Source organism: Ursus maritimus, unplaced genomic scaffold (genome assembly GCF_017311325.1).
Source record: "Ursus maritimus isolate PB19 unplaced genomic scaffold, ASM1731132v1 scaffold_2, whole genome shotgun sequence".
Taxonomy (NCBI): domain Eukaryota; kingdom Metazoa; phylum Chordata; class Mammalia; order Carnivora; family Ursidae; genus Ursus; species Ursus maritimus.
Window position 1 is genome coordinate 67109493 of NW_024424452.1, and position 18831 is coordinate 67128323.

Consider the following 18831-nt stretch of genomic DNA (forward strand, 5'->3'; position numbering starts at 1 on the left):
GATTAACACCCAGAGAATTGGTTTTATGAATCCCAAATATCTAAGAATAATTAACTTGTGGATTGTTGTCAGGATGCCTTTAGTTTGAAGTAACTCTGTCCAGACTCCCGAGAGCATCTCAGGAAATCTAAAAGCTTATTTCCTACTTGCATTCTATATTCTCCAATTTAACACTACATCACTCCACATTATTTCCTCTTTGATCATTTATCAATTTAGTCTCCTGATTTCCTGTGGCATTCAGGGCACTGTGTCAGGCACAGACAACGAAATAACCGGTATCTACAATCCTTGTCCACATGGAGCTTATATTCTAATAGGGGATACAAACGTTGACCACAAAATGCACAATTCGTATTTGTCATTTGCCGTGAGTGCTTGAGAAGAAGAGCGTGGGCGCTGTGAGATGGGTACAACAGACTAGACAGTCTGCTAAATGTTGAAAAGCCTTGGTTCTTAAAGGTATCATCTGATAGGTGGCAATCCTAGTAAGTTGCAATCACCAAAGCATTCTAGAACATTCTTGAGGACCTGTTCTTATAAGGCTTGTTGCTGTTGTTGTTGAGTGCTCCTGTGTGCAAAGGTAACCAAAATCTACTTCTTTTCATTCAAATGGGAGGGCAGGAAACCTATAGGAAGAAGAAACAAATGTTTGAGATGCAAACGCATTCCTCCTGCCTTGGACTCAGGTGGCAAAGCCGATTGGTTGTTGAAGCCTGGAAATCCATTCCCGGTGTTACAGGAGGCAATTCAACATATTGCCAATTTTCTTTACGTGATGAAATTAAAGTGAACCGTGGGGACTGATGAGGATCTCTGAACCTCAGTGCTCTGCACCACTTGAAGTTGCCCAGGCATGTCTGCGGGAGGGTGAGTCGTGGGAGTCACACCGAATCACTTGCAGGCACACATCGGTATCACCCGGCACAGTTGCCAGGGTGCAACAGGCTTAGCCAGATAGCTCAGTGTTCGCCATGAGGTACGGGCCTCATCTTAACTCACAAATCTTTCAGCGTGTTCCTCGAATAATAATAATAAAAGTTCCGCTTTTCCCTTCTTTTTAAAGCATCGGTACCCTCAGATGAGGTAATTCATTCCCCTTTTAAATGCAGGTAGTTTTAGGGAAACACATGCTGTGTTCTCTTGAGCATGATGGATGGAGGCCCATGGACCTTCTTCCCAGGCTGATGCAAAGCTCTGGACCTCTGTAGCCCTCGACAAAAGAGTTAAGTTTCATTAGCCCAAGAGATGCCAGTGTGACTCCATTATGCACTTTGCCCTGAGGGTTAGAGCTCAGAAGATAAAGGCATGTTCTTGAGGAATACTAGGCTCCTCCCCGAGTCTGGATCTTTATATTTTGGGAGAATTTCTTTGAACTCAGTTACCGAGCTCCGTGAAGGAGGCAAGTTCCCAGCGCCGGCTCGCCGGCGGGAGGCGAGGCGCGGCGAGGGCTCGCCCACCTTCTCCGCAGCGGCGTGTGCCTGGCTGCCCTCCTCGCTCCCCTCGTGGAGGCAAACGGACCCACTTGGCTGAGGAAAATGCCAATTACCTGGTTGTGACCGTGAAAAGAGAACGTGTGACTGGAGGAGGCAGAAGAGGATGAGGAAAAGCATTATTCGAAGAGAAGAATAAACCAGCCACTCCAACCCGTTCTGCAAATTAGTGCTATTACTTCTGGGCTGCATTTGCTCTGATTCTCGCCCCCACCCCCAAGTAAGAAACCTTGACTTGAGGTCCAAGAGGCAGCCCCCGACAACGGGGGGACCCTTCTGGGTTGGAAGACCTTTTGCATGTAGCGTTGGTGGAACATTGAGACACTCTCCTCTGGAAAAGCCACCATGAATTCGGTAGCTGGGAATAAAGAGAGGCTGGCGGTCTCCAGCAGGGGCAAGAAATACGGGGTAAGTTGTGACCGGTACAATGCGGAGGCGAGTTACCGGGCCCCCCCCGCCCCCCGGCCGGAGTCCCCCTTTCCCGGCGCCGGGCGGCCCCTCAGGGCGACCCCGAGCTCTCCTGCCGCTGCAGAGGCGCCTCCGCCGGGCGGGCTGGGCGTGCGTGCACGCAGGCGGGTCCGCCGGCGAGGACGTCCGCACACTCGCCTGGCCCTCGCAATTTTCTCAGTCCTCGCGTTCCTGGCGGTCCCCGCACCCCTAACTTTTGCGGCATTGGTGCACTTCCAGGCAGAGTTAAGCCAAATGGGAGGGGGGTGTCCATGAATTTGCTGCCGTTCCTCGGGGTCATTGCCCTGGAGCCGGGAGAGCCTTGCATTTACCTTCAGGATCCGGAGGGCTGTACCCCGAATGAATAAAAATCCAGATGCCCCCACCCCACCCCGCCCCCAGCATAGCGTCTTCCAGCATCTTGAACTTGGGCTTTTTCTGGGATGGGTGTCGGGTTAAAAAGCGCGGGGCGCTGACTGTATGGGTCCCGCTGCAGAAACCCTGGGAAGCCCCTGAGCGGGCCCTCTCCTCCCGACCCGGGGAGGAGTCCGCCGGCGCCCGGGAAGCCGGAACCCACTAAAGGACGATTAACGGGGCAGATGTAGGCAGATTCGGCCGCAGGGTTCGGAGCGGTCCCGAACGCGCGCCCCTTGGCGCTCGGCCGGGCCCTCGGCGGCGCGCGGATCCCCAGCCTGCGGGAGGGCACCCCCCCGGCCCGGCCCACCGGGGGCGCGGAAGCCCGCCGCCCTGCGGCCCCTGACTCTGCACGTCTCCTCCGCAGGTGAATGAAGTCTGCTCGCCTACCAAGCCCGCGGCACCCTTTTCCCCCGAGAGCTGGTACCGGAAAGCGTACGAGGAGTCGCGCGCCGGCAGCAGGCCCACCCCCGAGGGCGCGGGTTCGGCGCTCGGCTCGTCGGGGACCCCGTCCCCCGGCTCGGGCACCTCGTCCCCGAGCTCCTTCACGGGCTCCCCGGGCCCCGCCTCCCCAGGCATCGGCACCAGCTCGCCGGGCTCCCTGGGCGGCTCGCCGGGCTTCGGCACCGGCTCCCCGGGCTCGGGCAGCGGCGGCGGCTCCTCCCCCGGCTCGGACCGCGGCGTCTGGTGCGAGAACTGCAACGCCCGCCTGGTGGAGCTGAAGAGGCAGGCGCTGAAGCTGCTCCTCCCGGGGCCCTTCCCCGGCAAGGTGAGCCCGCGCGGGGCAGGCGGAGGAGGCCTGGGCGGGCGGCGCCCGGAGGGGCCCGGGGTGGGGGGAGCCCTCGCCAGGCGGCCCCGGGGCACGGATCCGGGAGGTGCGCGCAGGCCTCTCCGCCCACTGGGTATACGCCAGCTCATCCGTCCCGCTGCCCTCTACTCCTAACGGTTAGCCCGCTGTGCTCGCTGCACCGGCCGGGACCTGCTGTTGGACCTGCGCGGGGCGCCCTCCCCGCAAACCCTGTGCCCGCGCGCTGCCAGCCGTTGCGGGACGGCAGGTCCAGGGACAGCCGGCACCTGCTCTCGGGGGCTTCATCTCTGCGTCGCACGGGCCCTGCTGGCCGGCGCCATGGAGTCCCCTCCCCAGCGCCACCCGTGATCCTTCCGAACAGGCCCGTGGGAGTGGGAAAAGCGAGCCGGCATGTCCGCGGGAGGACGATTAGGGGTGGGAGCACCCGGGAGCGGGGCTGCCTCGCGGCTGCTCCAGCGCGGAGCACGGCCGCCCCTCCATGGCAACGCTGCGGCGTGGTGTGTGCGGGAGCCCTCGGAGTGGAACACAATGCAATTGTGTTTGCACTGTTGGGTCCAAGTACTATCAAACGACAATATTTACTCTTCCACTTCAAAGAGTTTTTATCAGTGGTTGGAGAGAAATATTGAGAAAACAGAGTGCATAGCTGTGGGGGTTTCTGACACTGCTCAGTGGCATTTTCTGATTTATATTTCTGTGACTTCTGAAATGAAATACTGTGATTTTGAGTCGTGAAATTTAGCAGCAACTGCATCTGCTTGCCTCATCGGCTTATCCAAATTCATACACATGAATGTTTTCATAGGCAAGGGTTAAATTAAACAAATACCCACAGAAGTTGTGAAAATTTTACGTGTGGAAGATTAACACCCAGAGAATTGGTTTTATGAATCCCAAATTTATCTCAAGAATAATTAACTTGTGGATTGTTGTCAGGATGCCATTTTTGTAGTTTGATAGTAACTCTGTCCAGACTCCCCGAGAACAATCTCAGGAAATCTAAAAGCTTATTTCCTACTTGCATTCTATATTCTCCAATTTAACACTACATCACTCACACATTTATTTCCTCTTTTGATCATTTATCAATTTAGTCTCTGATTTCCTGTGGCATTCAGGGCACTGTGTCAGGCACAGCAACGAAATAACCGGTATCTACAATCCTTGTCCACATGGAGCTTATATTCTAATAGGGGATACAAACGTTGACCACAAAATGCACAATTCGTAATTTGTTCCCATTTGCCGTGAGTGCTTGAGAAGAAGAGCGTGGGGCGCTGTGAGATGGTACAACTAGACTAGACAGTCTGCTAAATGTTGAAAAGCCTTGGTTCTTAAAGGTATCATCTGATAGGTGGCAATCCTAGTAAGTTGCAATCTACCAAAGCATTCTAGAACATTCTTGAGGACCTGTTCTTATAAGAGCTTGTTGCTGTTGTTGTTGAGTGCTCCTGTGTGCAAAGGTAAATCAAAATCTACTCTTTTCATTCAAATGGAGGAGGGCAAGGAAACCTATAGGAAGAAGAAACAAATGTTTGAGATTCAAACGCATTCCTCCTGCCTTGTGGACTCAGGTGGCAAAGCCGATTGGGGTTTTGTTGGAAGCACCTGGAAAATCCATTCCCGGTGTTACAGGAGGCAATTCAATATATTTGCCAATTTTCTTTACGTGATGAAATTAAAGTGACCCTGGGGGACTGATGAGGGATCTCTGAACCTCAGTGCTCTGCACCAACTTGAAGTTGCCCAGGCATGTCTGCGGGAGGGTGGTCAGTCGTGGGGAGAGTCACACGGAATCACTTGCAGGCACACATCGGTATCACCCAGTGCCACAGTTGCCAGGGTGCACAAGGCTTAGCCAGATTGCTTCAGTGTTCGTCATGAGGTACGGGGCCTCAATTTTAACTACAAATCTTCCGCGTGTCTCTCGGAATAATAATAATAAAAGTTCCGCTTTTCCCCCCTTCTTTTTAAAGCATCGGTACCCTCAGATGAGGTACAATTTCCATTCCCCTTTTAAAGCCTGCAGTACTTTGAGGAAACACATGCTGTGTTCTCTTGAGCATGATGGATGGAGGCCCATGGACCTTCTTCCCAGGGCTGGATTTATGCGCAAGCTCTGGACCTCTGTAGCCCTCAGGCACCAAAAGAGTTAAGTTTCATTAGCCCAAGAGATGCCAGTGTGACTCCATTATGCACTTTGCCCTGGAGGGTTAGAGTCTAGAAGATAAAGGCATGTTCTTGAGGAATAATTAGAAAAAAAAAAATCATTGTAATTCACTTAAGACGCTTAACGGTATTTGGGAAATATTTTCTTAAACGGAGTACTAAACCCTTCTAGGCGGTATTAAAAGTCTCCTAGGTGGATATTTAGAAGTCAGAGGCAGAATGGCACATCCGGGAATCTTACGATTTTAGGATGGTTTTGGTTTTAGTTCTTTCTCCACTGCTGATGTATTTTGTGACCTTGAGTAGATCCGTTTTTGTCCGTATTTATAAGTTTCTTTGGAGAAAGATGTGGGGTTGTTGATGATTATTAATTAGCCGAGATCCTTTTAGATTTATGTTTTATAGAGTTAGAGGTTTTCTCATAAAACATTATCCACTCTCGGTTTCTAATTTCATCAGTACATTTTCCAAATATCGTACAGCTGTAGGAGTCCTCACCAGGCGCTCATTTGTAGGTAGCAAGCCCTATTGAATCCCCCCAGTTTTGTCTTCCCCCAGTTGGTTAAGGAGAGGACGTGAAGGGCTGGCGAGCCCATTGGGGGTGTCTGGCCGGTCCCAGCAGTTAGACAGTGGCTCTGGTGGCCTGAGGAGTGACCGCCCTATTCTGAGTGCTCTTAGGAGTCACGTGACTGCAGGAGACCCAGGCTTCAGGGCAAAAGGCAGCAGGACTCCTAGAGGTTTCTAGGTCAGGTAACTGTGCCGGGTGGGGATGGTGTTAACTGAGGCAGGAAACAGGAGGAGATGCATTTTGGGAGTGGCTCAGAGGGAAGAGCGATAATGGGTTTGGTTTTCCGTGCATTGAGTGTGAGGTTTCTGGAAAGAGGCAGGGAGTGGAGGCAGATTGAGGAATAGCACGGAATCTGGAGTGTAGCAGTGGCACCTGTGAGCTCGCGCACCTGTTGATACTCTGGATTTGTCCCTTCAAATAACAGCTTACCTGGGTGAGTAAAGACCTGTGCCTGGTGGCAGAGTGTAAAGCATTTGGATTGACTTTTATTACCTCCGTCGATAAAAAAAAGTACCCACTGGGTTTATATCATGTCTTTTTCTAGGACTGGTAAGTAGAAGGGTCAAATAAAAGAATGTTGATTTGTAAAGTGTTGGGATTTGCAGTAAACACAGTCCTTTTGCCCATGGTAGCGTTCCAATGTGTAAATATAAAACCATTTCGGACCCACTGGCGTGAGTGTCTTCCCTGTTTTACACACAGTCAAGGCACCAAGCAGAAATAAGGGCCAAGGAACGAATCTCCCATTTCGGGGCTATCCTCGATCATCCTGATAGCAGAACTTTTGAATTGACAGTGTAAGCCCTAAGAAACATCAGCCCAAAGAATTCCCTGGAGTGGGCAGAAATGTTCCAGGTTGGAGATGGGTCTCAGGCATCTGTTCATTTCCATATCAATACAAGAAAATCTTTTATGTAAAAAAAAAAAAAAAAAGGTCCAGAACATTCTTACCTGATTTTTTCTCAGTCAGGTATTCTGGGTCCATTTATGCCCCAGAAATATCAGGAAGCTTAGCCAGCCGCACTGAGAAGGGTGGCCAGGAATCACAGAGAAGAAAGAAAGGAATGTGTCAGAGGGGTTTAAAAACACCAAACGTAGACTCTAAATAGCCAAAGCCCAAGTAAGTCTAGACTTGGGGAATATGTGTGTGTGTGTATTTCTGTATTTTCCCAGCTCTGAAACGGGTACGAAAAAAATAACTCTATGGAAAAGTTCTTCCAGGAGCCATGGTATGATTTTTTATAGATACAAGATATATTGCATTTTAAATGCTTATTAATTATGAGAGGCGTTTATCTGAAATCTTTTTAAGAACACATGGTGATTTTCAGAATACATTATTTGAATCTTTTCTGTTTCAGAAATATTTTTGATGCAAGATCAGCTAATAGATAAAATCAGTAATGAGAACATTTCAGAAACATTTTAGGGATTCTAAAAACATTCCCAGTAGAGACACGTGAGTGGTAATCTCTTCCTTTGGGCTTAGCAAGCCATGGAATGATGGCATTTCATTCCACCAGACTTTTAATCGTGAACCAACATGGTCAGTTTTTATAGTGACTTAATTCACTTTGTAAAAATCCCTGGGCTGTAGTAATGTCTTCCACACGCATTGCAGATAGGATTATTGCATTAGAAATGTGATTTTTAAATGGCTGAGGCTAGTAATTTGTTAGCAACTGGAAGGTTTATGTCAATAAAATTTAGGCAATGTGAGTTGCTCTTTGGCATCTCACAGATCGCACCATTCATCAGCTAATCGTAATGATGGTGGTAATGATGATGATTATAAATGGCTAGCAGGTATTGGCCTTAGTACGTGCTGGGCACCGTACTTGGAGATGCCCCCCTCCCCCCATGCATTAGATCTCCTGTAGCAAAGTGAAGATGATCCCGGTTTCTCTACCTGGGAATTCCAAGTGATTGATATGGTTCAGGTCACGAAAAGGAAGCGTGAGTAAAGACACAAGGAACAGAGAAACCCAAGGAAGCTTTCCACCCCAAAGCCCTTTGGGTCACGTTAGGATAACTGTGTGAGTGGGAGACCACCCCCCCTCCACCTTGAGAGAGAGACTTAGGATTATTTTTTCCTGGGCTCACGGAGGGTAGCATCACTTTTGGGGAGGGGGTGGGAAAAAATGTCAGGATGGTGAGCTGAGTGATTTTCTTGGCTGGAATGTAACACAGGGGGAAAGGAACTTCCTCATCTTTCTGTTCACTCACTTGAGACTCCTCTGTTGCCTGCCCTTTCTGGAAACCACTGTTGGGGTGGGGGACCCTGCGCTGACCTCCTAAGGGGAAGAGTCCTCCAGGGGAATGTCTTGGTGCCAGGTCCGTAGGGCTACCAGACTTCAGCTCTGTTTCGTCCTGGCAAAGGTTGCAAGTTGGCTGGCGTCTGTCTGTCAGGGTTCCCGGTCTCTTTTCAGGAATCCAAACTGATTTCCTTTTTAGTGTCTTGAGCCATGGGCTGACCACAGCATCTTTTCTTTAACTCTTTTTTTTTAATAACCTCCTGTATGGGCTTACTGTGGCAAAGAAGCAGGTTTCGATGTGTTCCCGCCATCTATCATACCTACGTGCACCAGTCCCAAATCTCGTAGAGCGTATTTGAATAGGTGCCAAAGGCCAGGGAATAAACCCGTATTCCTAAATTACGTTAAAAATGTTTGTCAAAGGGTACCTCCGTGGCTCAGTCGATTAGGTGTCCAACTCTTGATCTCAGCTCAGTTCTTGGTCTTAGGGTTGTGAGTTCAAGCCCTGTGTTGGGCTCCACGCTGGGTGTGGAGCCTACTTAAAAAAAAAGTTTATAAAAATACTGAATCAGTTTTTATCCATCATCCTGCTTACTGCCCTCTTTGGGATGCCCCAGAACCCATCTAAGAAAATTGGATTTCAAGTCATGATTACAAAGGCTGTCTGCCTATCACTTCTAGGTTTCAAAGGACTTCCCTCTGTTTTCTTTGAGTATTTTTATGGCTTCCTTTTAAATATTTAGATGTCTGATCCACTGGGAAGTTATGTATAATGAAAGGTACATATCAATTTTATTTTTTTTCTAAATGTCTGTAGTTGTCACCAGACCCTTTATTAAAACATCCATCTTCCCCCCACTGAGCTGAGATACCATCATTATCATAAACCAACTTTTCAGTTGGACTTGGGTCTATCTCTGGACCTTCTGCTATGTGCTATTTATCTGTCTCGTCATGTGCCAGTTCCACACTATTTTATTTTTTTAGATCTTTATTTACTTTAGAGAGAGAGTGCATGTGCATGCGTTGGGGGGAGGGTAGAGAGGGGAGGGAGAGGGAGAGAGAATCGGAAGCAGACTCCGTGACGAGTGTGGAGCCTGATGTGGGGCTCAGTCCCACCACCTCGAGATCCCGACCTGAGCCAGAACCAAGTTGGAAGCCCAACCAGCTGAGCCACCCAGGCGCCCCCACACTATCTTAAGTACAGAATCTTTGTAGTAAGCTTTAATATTTGGTAGGGCTAGCCCTCCCTCTCCTAAACTGCTCCTTTCCTTTCTGGGAGTTTCCTGGTTATTCTTCCTGTTTTCCCATATGAACTTTAGAATCAACTTGCCTAACTCCAGAAAATAATTATTTTAATTGGAACCATGTTAAATTTATATGTTAACCTGGGGGACATTGGGCATCTTTATGATGTTGAATCTTTCCCAAGCGTGTGGAATGTTACTTCATTCGAACAAATCTACTTTTTAGCAATTTTCAAGGGTTTTTCTCCTGTAGACTTTGTGTATTTCTTGTTAAATTTACTCTTAGGCACTGTATCTTTTATTGCTATTGTAAATGAGCTCTTCACTTTCATCTTCTAACTGATAACTGTTTGTATATAAGAAGGATGTTGATTTATATATTAACTTTATAGCCTATTTATTAAATTCTATTAATGTGTTCATTAGTTTTAAAATTGGTACTCTTGAAATCTCCAAAAAGAATTTTTGAAATTGAAATTTCCGAAAGAATTTATCTGATACAAGTAGAGATATCATTACTCTTTTCCTTTGCTATTCTTATTCCTTTAATGGTTTTCTCTTCTTTGTCACCTTGATTCATGCCTCCTTTACCGTGTTCAGTGGTGTTGGTATAGTTGACACGTGAACGGTTTTCCCCATTAAGGAAGATGTCGGCTTTTGGACTGAGGTGTGCATATAAGTTTTACGAATTAAGGAAGTATCCATCAATTCCTATTTTATTTCGTGTTTTTAATCAGGGTATAATGTTTTGCCAAATATGTTTTCAGTCTTTAGGGAGATGATCATATGATTTTTCTCCTTAGATCTATTAATATTGTGAATTATTGCTGATTTCCTAATAATGAGCCATTCTCACATTCCCATGATAAACTCCACTTGGTCACAATGTATTTTTAAAAATATGCTGTGGATTGGTTGTGTTAGTATTTTATTTACTGTCTTTGCTGTCGTATTCATATGCCCAGAAGCATTTTTGATTCCTGCTCGTGTATGAGCTGCAGTGCTCTGCCACGTTGTAACCAGGGTACAAAAAAGATGAAAATTCCTGCCCTGGAGCAACTCCCAGTCTAGTTTAGAAACCAACAAGGAGCTGGAGTTGGAGAACAGTGCTGGAAGTGCTGGACCACAGGCAGGCGGGCTGCCAGGGAGCAGAGGGGAGGCCAGAGCTCCTTCAGCAGGTGGCTGGGAGTTCGGCTCATGGTGCGCAGGGCAGCATCGGCATCCAGCCGGAGGGAACGGCAGACAGATGCACAAGAAGGTCGTGCACGCTCAGTACCCTCTGGGGAGATGCAGGGATGCAAGTTACTATAGCGCAGCGTGTGCATGGGTGAGCGACGCACTGGGAAGGTGGCCGGGGTTAGGATGAGTGGCGTTGCAGCTGGAGAGTCTCCTAGGACCCTGTAGGCCCTGGGCAGCTGTTGATGGGCGCTGGGGAAGGCAACGAGGTGATCAGATACGCAGTTATGACAGGTTGCCGTGACAGTGGGGGGAAGGTGGGTTGAAGAGCAGTGTTGGGGAGCCCATGAGCAGGCCCCCTCACCATGCCCTGGGGGATGGAGGATGCAGGCCTGAGCTAAGGGGTGGCAGCTTGGACCAGACGGATATTGTATGTAGAAAACCCATGGGGGTATGGGGCAGAGGGAGAGGAGAAGGATGAGGGCTCTCCCCGATTTCAGGCCAGGACAAGCAAGACACGCTCTCCATTAATTGAGATGGAGAGTACGGGAGGGGATAGGGCTTGTGTTCTTGTGGGTCTGATTTACGAAGATGGTTGTGGGTAATAAAATTGTCTGGGCCCTGTAGGGCTTGAAGTGGAATGTTCTGGTGGGTCCCTGTGGGATTCAGAGCTGGAGATGTGGGTCTGGCGGATGTTGGCATGGAGAGGGTGGCGGATCCCCGGAGGGTGAGCTCTCTCTGTAGAGTAAGGCTGTGGGCAGCGAGCAGAGCGTGGAGCTGTGGGACCAGGGACATTGAAGGCCAGGCAGCCTGAGGAGCCAGGGAGAGAAGACCAGGAGAAGCCAGGAGAAGGGGAGGAAACTAGGAGAAAGTGGAGTCACGGAAGCAGAGAGGAGCAAGCTTCAGAGGGAGGCAAAGTTCAGATAGCTCAGAGAGATCCAGGAGGTAAGGGCGGGGGTTTCCCTTGATTCTGCAAATCAGAGATCACTGGGGATCTTTGTTAGAAGGAGGAGGAAGGCAGGCAATGACCGTGTGTCCAGGAGTGGGTGGAGAGGCGAGGGCATCGGAGGTAGCATTTGAGTCATGGACGACACTAAGAGGTTAAGAGAGATCCACTTTTGAGGCTCTTAGGACCTTAAAAAGGAAGATCTGGGGTCAGCAAACTAGGGTGCAAAATCAGGTTATGTCACTAAGTGTGTGCGACCTTGGGCACAGCCTCTCTGAACTCAGTCATGCTCCTTCTTTCAGTGGTGGTGGTGATAGGATCCCACCGGGGTTGTTATGAGGGTCTGTGGAACAGGTGAGATAATATTCAGCCTTCACTTTCTGTTTTTATTCCAATGACTTTCTCTAGGAAGGTAAGTTTTATGAAAACCCTGCTTCCTTCCGCCCTCCCCCCACTCCTCCCTCTTCTCCCCTTCCTTCCTTCCTTCCTTCCTTCCTTCCTTCCTCTTGCTGGAGGTCTGACAGCAAAATGCAAAAGCAGCAGTCAGAGAATATGGAGCCAATGAGCTCATCTCCTTTTCTATGTCTTCACCTCCAAGCAGATAACGCGCTCATTCATTCCTTTGTAGAGTGACTGCACAAAAAATTTGGGAGAGCTCAGTTGATGAAAACAGCCACTCCTTTTCGTTGAGATGCCATGAATATGGAGTGAGATTCCTTGTCACAGATGGAAATCCCTTCTTCGAGCCCTGCCCGTCTCAGAGGCCCTCCAGGGAGCTTGGCAGACGCCGTGTTTAGCATTCTCACTCCTGAGTGGAGAGCACACTTCTCCCAGTGGGGGCGCAGGCGATGTTGCCGATCTGGGCAGCACCAGGAATTTGGGCTTATCTGCCTTCCCATCCAGTGTTGTCTTTCGCAGACGGTTTTCTTTGCAGTTATGTTTTGCTGATCCTATCGCATCGATTCCGACCAGACCTTGTGGAGAAGTCTGGAAATAGAGACCTGCCCCCCCAGCGGTATTTCCCGCACACGTTTCAGCTCTCCGAGCGTTCTTGTAAGCTCTTACCCAGAAAGGGTCGATATTCCTGTGCTGCCGTGGGGGTTAACATATCAGAAGGCTCTGGGGTAGAGTTAATTCTTTTGATTAGCAGAACTATATCTAAATATATCTTAAGTGTTATAGGCCATGTTGCAGCTAAGGGGCTATTTTGACTCATCGTTTCTACTTAATGGAGTTTGAGTTCAATATTGTTGCCAACCACAAAAAGGTCTTGGAAAAAGCTTTAGCTCTCCGTCCACGGCATGGTTTTAAAATCTTTGATAGTTCTTATGCACAAAATGTCTATTTTTTTAAAGATTTTATTTATTTGAGGAGGGGGAGAGAGAGAGAAAAAACACGAGTGGGGGAGGGGCAGAGGGAGAAGGAGAAGCAGACTCCCCGCTGAGCAGGGAGTGCAATGCGGGGCTCTATCCCAGGACCCTGGGATCATGACCTGAGCTGGAGGCAGATGCTTAACCAACGGAGCCACCCAGGCGCCCCAAAATGTCTTTATTTTTAAAGCGCGAACTGGAAATAATAGTTAAAACCTCCTTTCCCACCGCAGAGGTAACGAACGTGAGCTTCCGATACTCCTTCGTCCAGTCTGAGTGATGGCTGAGGGTTATAATCGCTAATTCAGCATTTTTTTTTTTTTTCTGGGAACTTAAAGAGCTTGAGATTTTTTTCCGTGGTGTGATTCCATTTTTTTAATTAGCAGTGACGAGCAGCTACACTTCCCGGGAAACACTACCATCTTTCTTACAGCAGTTGCCGTCTTTGGAGATGGGATCACTGCTTCCCTACGCCCAGTTCCATCGAAATGGTGGTTTCTTGCGGCAACAGGAGACTGACTTACTGAGAGTAAGAGACCAAGAACAACCCCGAGCTGCTGAGCTATCTCACCAGCTGGTTGTACAGAAAATACACCGCTGATCAGGCAGCAGCTAACAACCACACTGTTTAAGAGAAATGATCCACTGCCTGGTTCAGCTGTGTGCCTTTCTGTAGAGGGACGTCCTGGTCCTGAGCGTGGCGGCTGCCCAGGTGGCCTTGAATGTCTTCCCCGCCGTCCCCCAGCTGGGAATGGGAGCATCCCGTCTCTGCCAAGCCAGGAGGCATGGCCATGGGGCTGAGGGCTAGATGGAGAAGGATGGCAAGGGGAGGGGTAAGATCAAGGGGGAGCACGGACAAGAGAGGGGCAAGAGAAATAGGAAAGAAAGGGGCGGGGGATTGGTAGGCATCATGGGTTGTCTACAAACCCAGATGTTTAGATGAGAAGAGACTGTCCTTAGACGAAGAGACAGTGGCTGTCTCGTCTGCTGCACTAGCTAGCCCTGGGGTCCCCGACAAGCCGGCTAGCCAGCTTGCGCTTCGTCTCCTTGGTAAACCAAGAGTGTCGGAGCTGGTGGTCTCTGCAAGTCTCTGAGAAGCCGGAGAGGAAACCTAAGACAATGACGCCCAGTCCTTGCTCCCAGATTCCGGAGGGATATGCTTGACAAGGCCCTAGGTGGATTTGTGTCCAAACCCAGAGCCTGAAGCTGTTCCTTGGGTGGCCACGTTTGTGGGATTCCCAGCCCCCGCCAGCCAGGCCTGACCCCCAGGTTTGCCCGTCATCCCTGATGTTCCTGTGTGTGGAGTTTGGACATAAACGGGCGGTCAGGATTCTTCCTGTTTCTTAATAAAGCTGTTTACTTTACTGTCGTCTGTGTTTGTACACAGAAATAAACTTGGGCAGACAGAAAGACAATTGATTTTATAACAGCAATTGGGTAAGGAATGTCTGAGAAAAAATATTGCCTTAGATATAGAAATGGCTTGTAGTTCTACATGGAAAAACTGTCATACTGATTAGGATTTATTTATTTTAAAGATATTTATTTATTTGAGAGAGAGCGAGAGCGCGAGCGAGCACAAGCAGGGGGAGCCACAGGCAGAGGGAGAAGCAGATACTCCGCTGAGCAGGGAGCCGGACGTGGGACTCGATTCCAGGACCCAGAGACCATGACCTGAGCTGAAGGCAGACACTTAACTGACTGAGCCACCCAGGCTCCCCTGATTAGGATTTAGAAATAATCTGGGGAGAGTTCATCCTGGGTAGCAGTCCAGGAACAGCAGAACTCCAGATATTTCATTTGTCTTTCTTTCAAAAACTCTCATCCAGATTTTTTCTAAAACCTTTGTTCTGAACCCTTTGATTCCCCTTCTTTCTGCCGCGCCTATGAATATGTAGACAGGGCCACAATTGTTTAGACCAGTATTTACATGCCCCGTGCCCATGACTTGGGCGTAACAGTCCCGTCCTTTTGAAGGGTGGCCCGCAGAGGAGGGGGCAGGTGGCTGGCTGCGTGGTGGACAAAGTCCGTTCGTTCATGATCCATTTTATTTTCTCCCCTAACAACGAAGCCGGCTTGTCTTGATCCTGTCTGCTCCCTGTGAGATGCCCCCTCACTCTTCCTTGAACTAGACTATTGTATGTGCGCTGTGGTCCGAACACAGCTCCGGGGCGCAGATACTAGCGCAGAGCTCCATCATACCTTGAGTGGGGCTGGCACTGGGGTGCGGCGCAGGTGGGGGCAGGAGCAGTGGCAGTGCACCTGTCCCTCCGCGTTCTTGCACTCTGTTCTTGCACCAGCCCCGGGGGAGGCTGACGACACACGCCGCCACGGGCATGCCCAACGCCGCTCAGCGCACCCTCTGTGTGTTTTCCTCCATCGTGCTCCCAGGTATCGGAGCCTTTGTTTCTCCCCTGCTCTTTTCCCCTAAACTCGCTCGGGTAACTCCTGGTGGAATTCCTAAGCCGGCTTTCCTGCCTGGGCTGTGCGTGTGAATGTGTGTGTGTGCGCACACTTGGGAGGAGCCCGGGAGGACGTCCGCAAGCTGGTCACACGGCAGACAGCCTATCGCACGATTCAGACACTGTTCGGCCCGAGCTTTTATCGGAGGTCCTGGCAGCTAATGAAGTGAGCCATGCCGTTCAGAGGGCACCGAGCAGAGAAGGGTGGCTGCCTGATGGGGCAGCTTGAGGGTGTAGGAAGGGGCTGACGGCGGCAAGTCCGCCAAGGATGGCTTTACGAGGACTTCTGCAGCCGGGGTGGCAGGTGTCAGACAAACGCATGGTTTTTGTATGCCTCACCAAGCTCTCTGCTTCCTGTGGGAGGTGGCCGCCCCGCAAGGAAGTTGCTGGCTGTGGGCTTTTTTGTGGTGCTAGTTTGTGCTAATTTACTTTTTTAATGGAGCACTCCTTGTTATTAGTGATTCTCCGCGATGGCCCTTTATGGTGGTCAGGAGGAGATGAGAGAATGGTGGCCAGGTGTCCACCTGGAAGACCTCTGGCTCCCGAGGCTCCATCAGGCTCTAGTAGGATTTATTGTTTTGCCATGTGGGTCTTCTGGACTCTGAGCCCTGGAGCGTGGTCATTGTATTATGAATTTTACCTTTCACTTCGTACCTGTGCCCCAACTAGACGTAATTTTTTTTGAATATGTGAACTCTCCAAAAATTTCTGGCCTTTTGGGGGGAAAAAAATCTCCCCTTTTCCACTTCTGTATGATGGAAACATCATGGGGGATGAGGGAAGAGGCTGACGGAGGAGGGGATGCTCCTGGTGGGATATGGGGAGGAGGGGTGTGATGCCTGCCCACTGATAAGGCCTCCTGCCCTCAAGAGTGAAATCCACAGGGATGAAATGTGAGTGTGGCTCCTCCCCCCCCCGGGGGTCCCGGTCTAGGTGTTTCTGGATGGACTAGTTTGGAGTCCCTCAAATTTCCTGTGGGTTGCTATGACCTTGGTTTTGCTCCATTTAATGGGGTTGTGCTCACTTCTGGTCTGGAGAATGACGGAATGTGGGGGTGCTCACTGGATGCTCAGAATGGTCCCAGGTATTCCAGGGAGGAAGCCTGGCTTCACTGGTCGGAGCTGAGCCGAGAGGGCAAGCTCAAGGCCACACGCCGAGACACCGGGCCCCCAGATTCAGTTTCTCCCTTCATCTCATAGCTGATCTGCACTGTGGATACCACGCTGCCTCTGCTGGTTGGTGAGATGGTCACACACAATCACATCCAGGCTGGAGGCAGGTCTGCGGTCGTGAAGGAACCCTGCTCCCTACAAGGCTTGGATGCTGTGGTTTGCAGTGAGAGGAGAGATTCACCAGGCTGGTTTCAAGTCCTTCTGGGCAGAGTAGCAAGGAAGTGGGCTGGGTTTTCTCCCAAGACATGAATGGGGTCACGCTCGTGCTGAAAAGAAACACAGTAGTGTTCACTGCTCTGTTGTAGAGCACACATCAGTGTCTTTTTGGAAGGATCATGAACTTTCCAAACCTTCTTTATAATCCTTACACAGGGCAAAATTCAATATAATACATTGACTGAAATGAATGCCATAAATTTTTAATGTTCTCTGTCACCTCTGCTCCTGGAGACCTAGAATATCCTTTTGAATCATGAGCATTTTATAATCCTAGAACTATAGCACAGAATGAGTCTTAGAGATTATGTAGCCTCGGGTTACTTTTGCTTTTTTTTTTTTTTTAAGTTTTATTTATTTTTTAGAGAGAAGGAGAGAGAGTCACAAGCTGACTCCCTGCTGAGCGCAGAGCTGGACACGGGGCTTGATCCCACAACCCTGAAATCATGACCTGAGTGGAAACCATGAATCGGATGCTCAACTGACTGAGCCACCCAGGTGCCCCTCGGTTACTTTCGCTATTAAGAGCATGGTTCCTGGGCCCCTGGGTGGCTCAGTCAGTGAAGTGTCTGCCTTCGGCTCAGGTTAGGATCCCAGGGTCCTGGGATCGAGTCCCGAGTTGGGCTCCCTGCTCAGCGGGGCGTCTGCTTCTCCCTCTCCCTTTGCCCCTCCCCCTGCTCGTACTTGCTGTCTCTCTCTGTCTCGCTCAAATAAATAAATAACATCTTTAATAATAATAAAAAAAAGTGCATGGTTCCTGTAGCCAGACCGCTGGGGTGTGAATCTTGGCTCTGTCATTTGCCAGCTCTCCAGCTCTCCAGCCCTGTGGACTTGGAGGAACTTGCCGCTTTCTGCCTCAGTTTCCTTACTTGTATAATGGCATTAACAGGAATAACTGCTTCGTCAGTGTGTTTTGTCTGGCACATAGTAGGCGTTCACTAAATATTAGCATCCAAACTGCCATTTTATAGAAGAGAAAAGTAAAACTTGCCTCTCTAGATGGTGACCTCCTGACCCCAGGATTCATTCCACATGACTGGCAGCCAGTGTGTGTGTTTTCGACTTCTCTCATGCTCCGCGTCTGTCGTCTCTCGGCTCGCGTGCCTGGCCAGCATTTCTTTGGCTGTTGCTGTATAGTTGTGTGGTTGCCGGACTTGGGGCCGGGACAGAAAGGCGGTTAGGACACAGCCGTGCCCTTGAGCCTCACAGCCTGGGGGGCGGCCAGGTGCTAGCTGCCACCTCCTCCCTTTTGCGGCGTCCCTGCAAGGGATGGCACGGCCGGCTGTGGAGTGGGCTGAGATGGTTTCCAGAAGGGGTGATGGCCGCGTCGAGGCTAATCAGTGAGCAGGAGCTGGTGGGTGAGGCTGAAGAGGGCGAGGTATTCCAGGCATCTCACGAACAGAGAGGGGCTGCAGGAGCCCTGAGGATCGCGGTATTGCCAGACGTGAAGTGTCCAAGAGGGGGGCCACCACGCTGCCTCCACAAGAAGTTAAATGACCACGTGAGCTTTACATGCCAGGTTGAACAAACGATGATTCCACGTCGAACAGCAAGATAGCAGTGCCCACCCACTCACACCAGCGTCATTCACCAGACCGGAGAGGTGAGAGCCGCCCAAGGGCCCATCAGTGGGTGAGTGGATAGACAGAATGTGGTGTAGATACAATGGAAGGAAATATATAAAATACATATACGTTACTATACATGATATTTACTTAATACCCAAAAAGAAGGGAAATTCGGCCACCTGCTACCATGTGGATGAACCTCGAGGACATTATTCTGAGTGAAATAAGCCAGTCACCAAAGGCACTCATTCTGTGTGGTTCCACTTACAGGTGGTGCTTAGAGTTTTCAAATTCATGGAGACAGAATGGTGTGGAATGATGGTTGTGGGGGTGGGGGGGGGGCGAGGGTGGCGGGGGAGGGGATTAGAGACTTGACGCTTAATGATAAGGAGCTTCCGTTTGGGAAAATGAAACAAGTTCTGGAGATGGATGGTGGTGATGATTGCACAAACGTGGGGTGCGCCTGACAGCACTGAACCGTGCATTTAAAAACGGTTAACATTTTATGTTACGTAACTTT

At 49.8% G+C, this 18831-nt stretch overlaps 1 protein-coding gene across 1 annotated transcript in view; it reads left to right on the top strand.

The window, feature by feature from the left end:
- Positions 1–1838: 1838 nt before the first annotated feature.
- The window catches only part of KIF26B (kinesin family member 26B), a 415089-nt gene continuing 398096 nt past the window's right edge, over positions 1839–18831 (top strand). Inside the window, exons 1-2 of the mRNA XM_040634490.1 lie at positions 1839–1901; positions 2722–3123. Coding sequence (XP_040490424.1) covers positions 1839–1901; positions 2722–3123 — 465 coding nt within the window. The remainder of the gene's footprint in view (positions 1902–2721; positions 3124–18831) is intronic.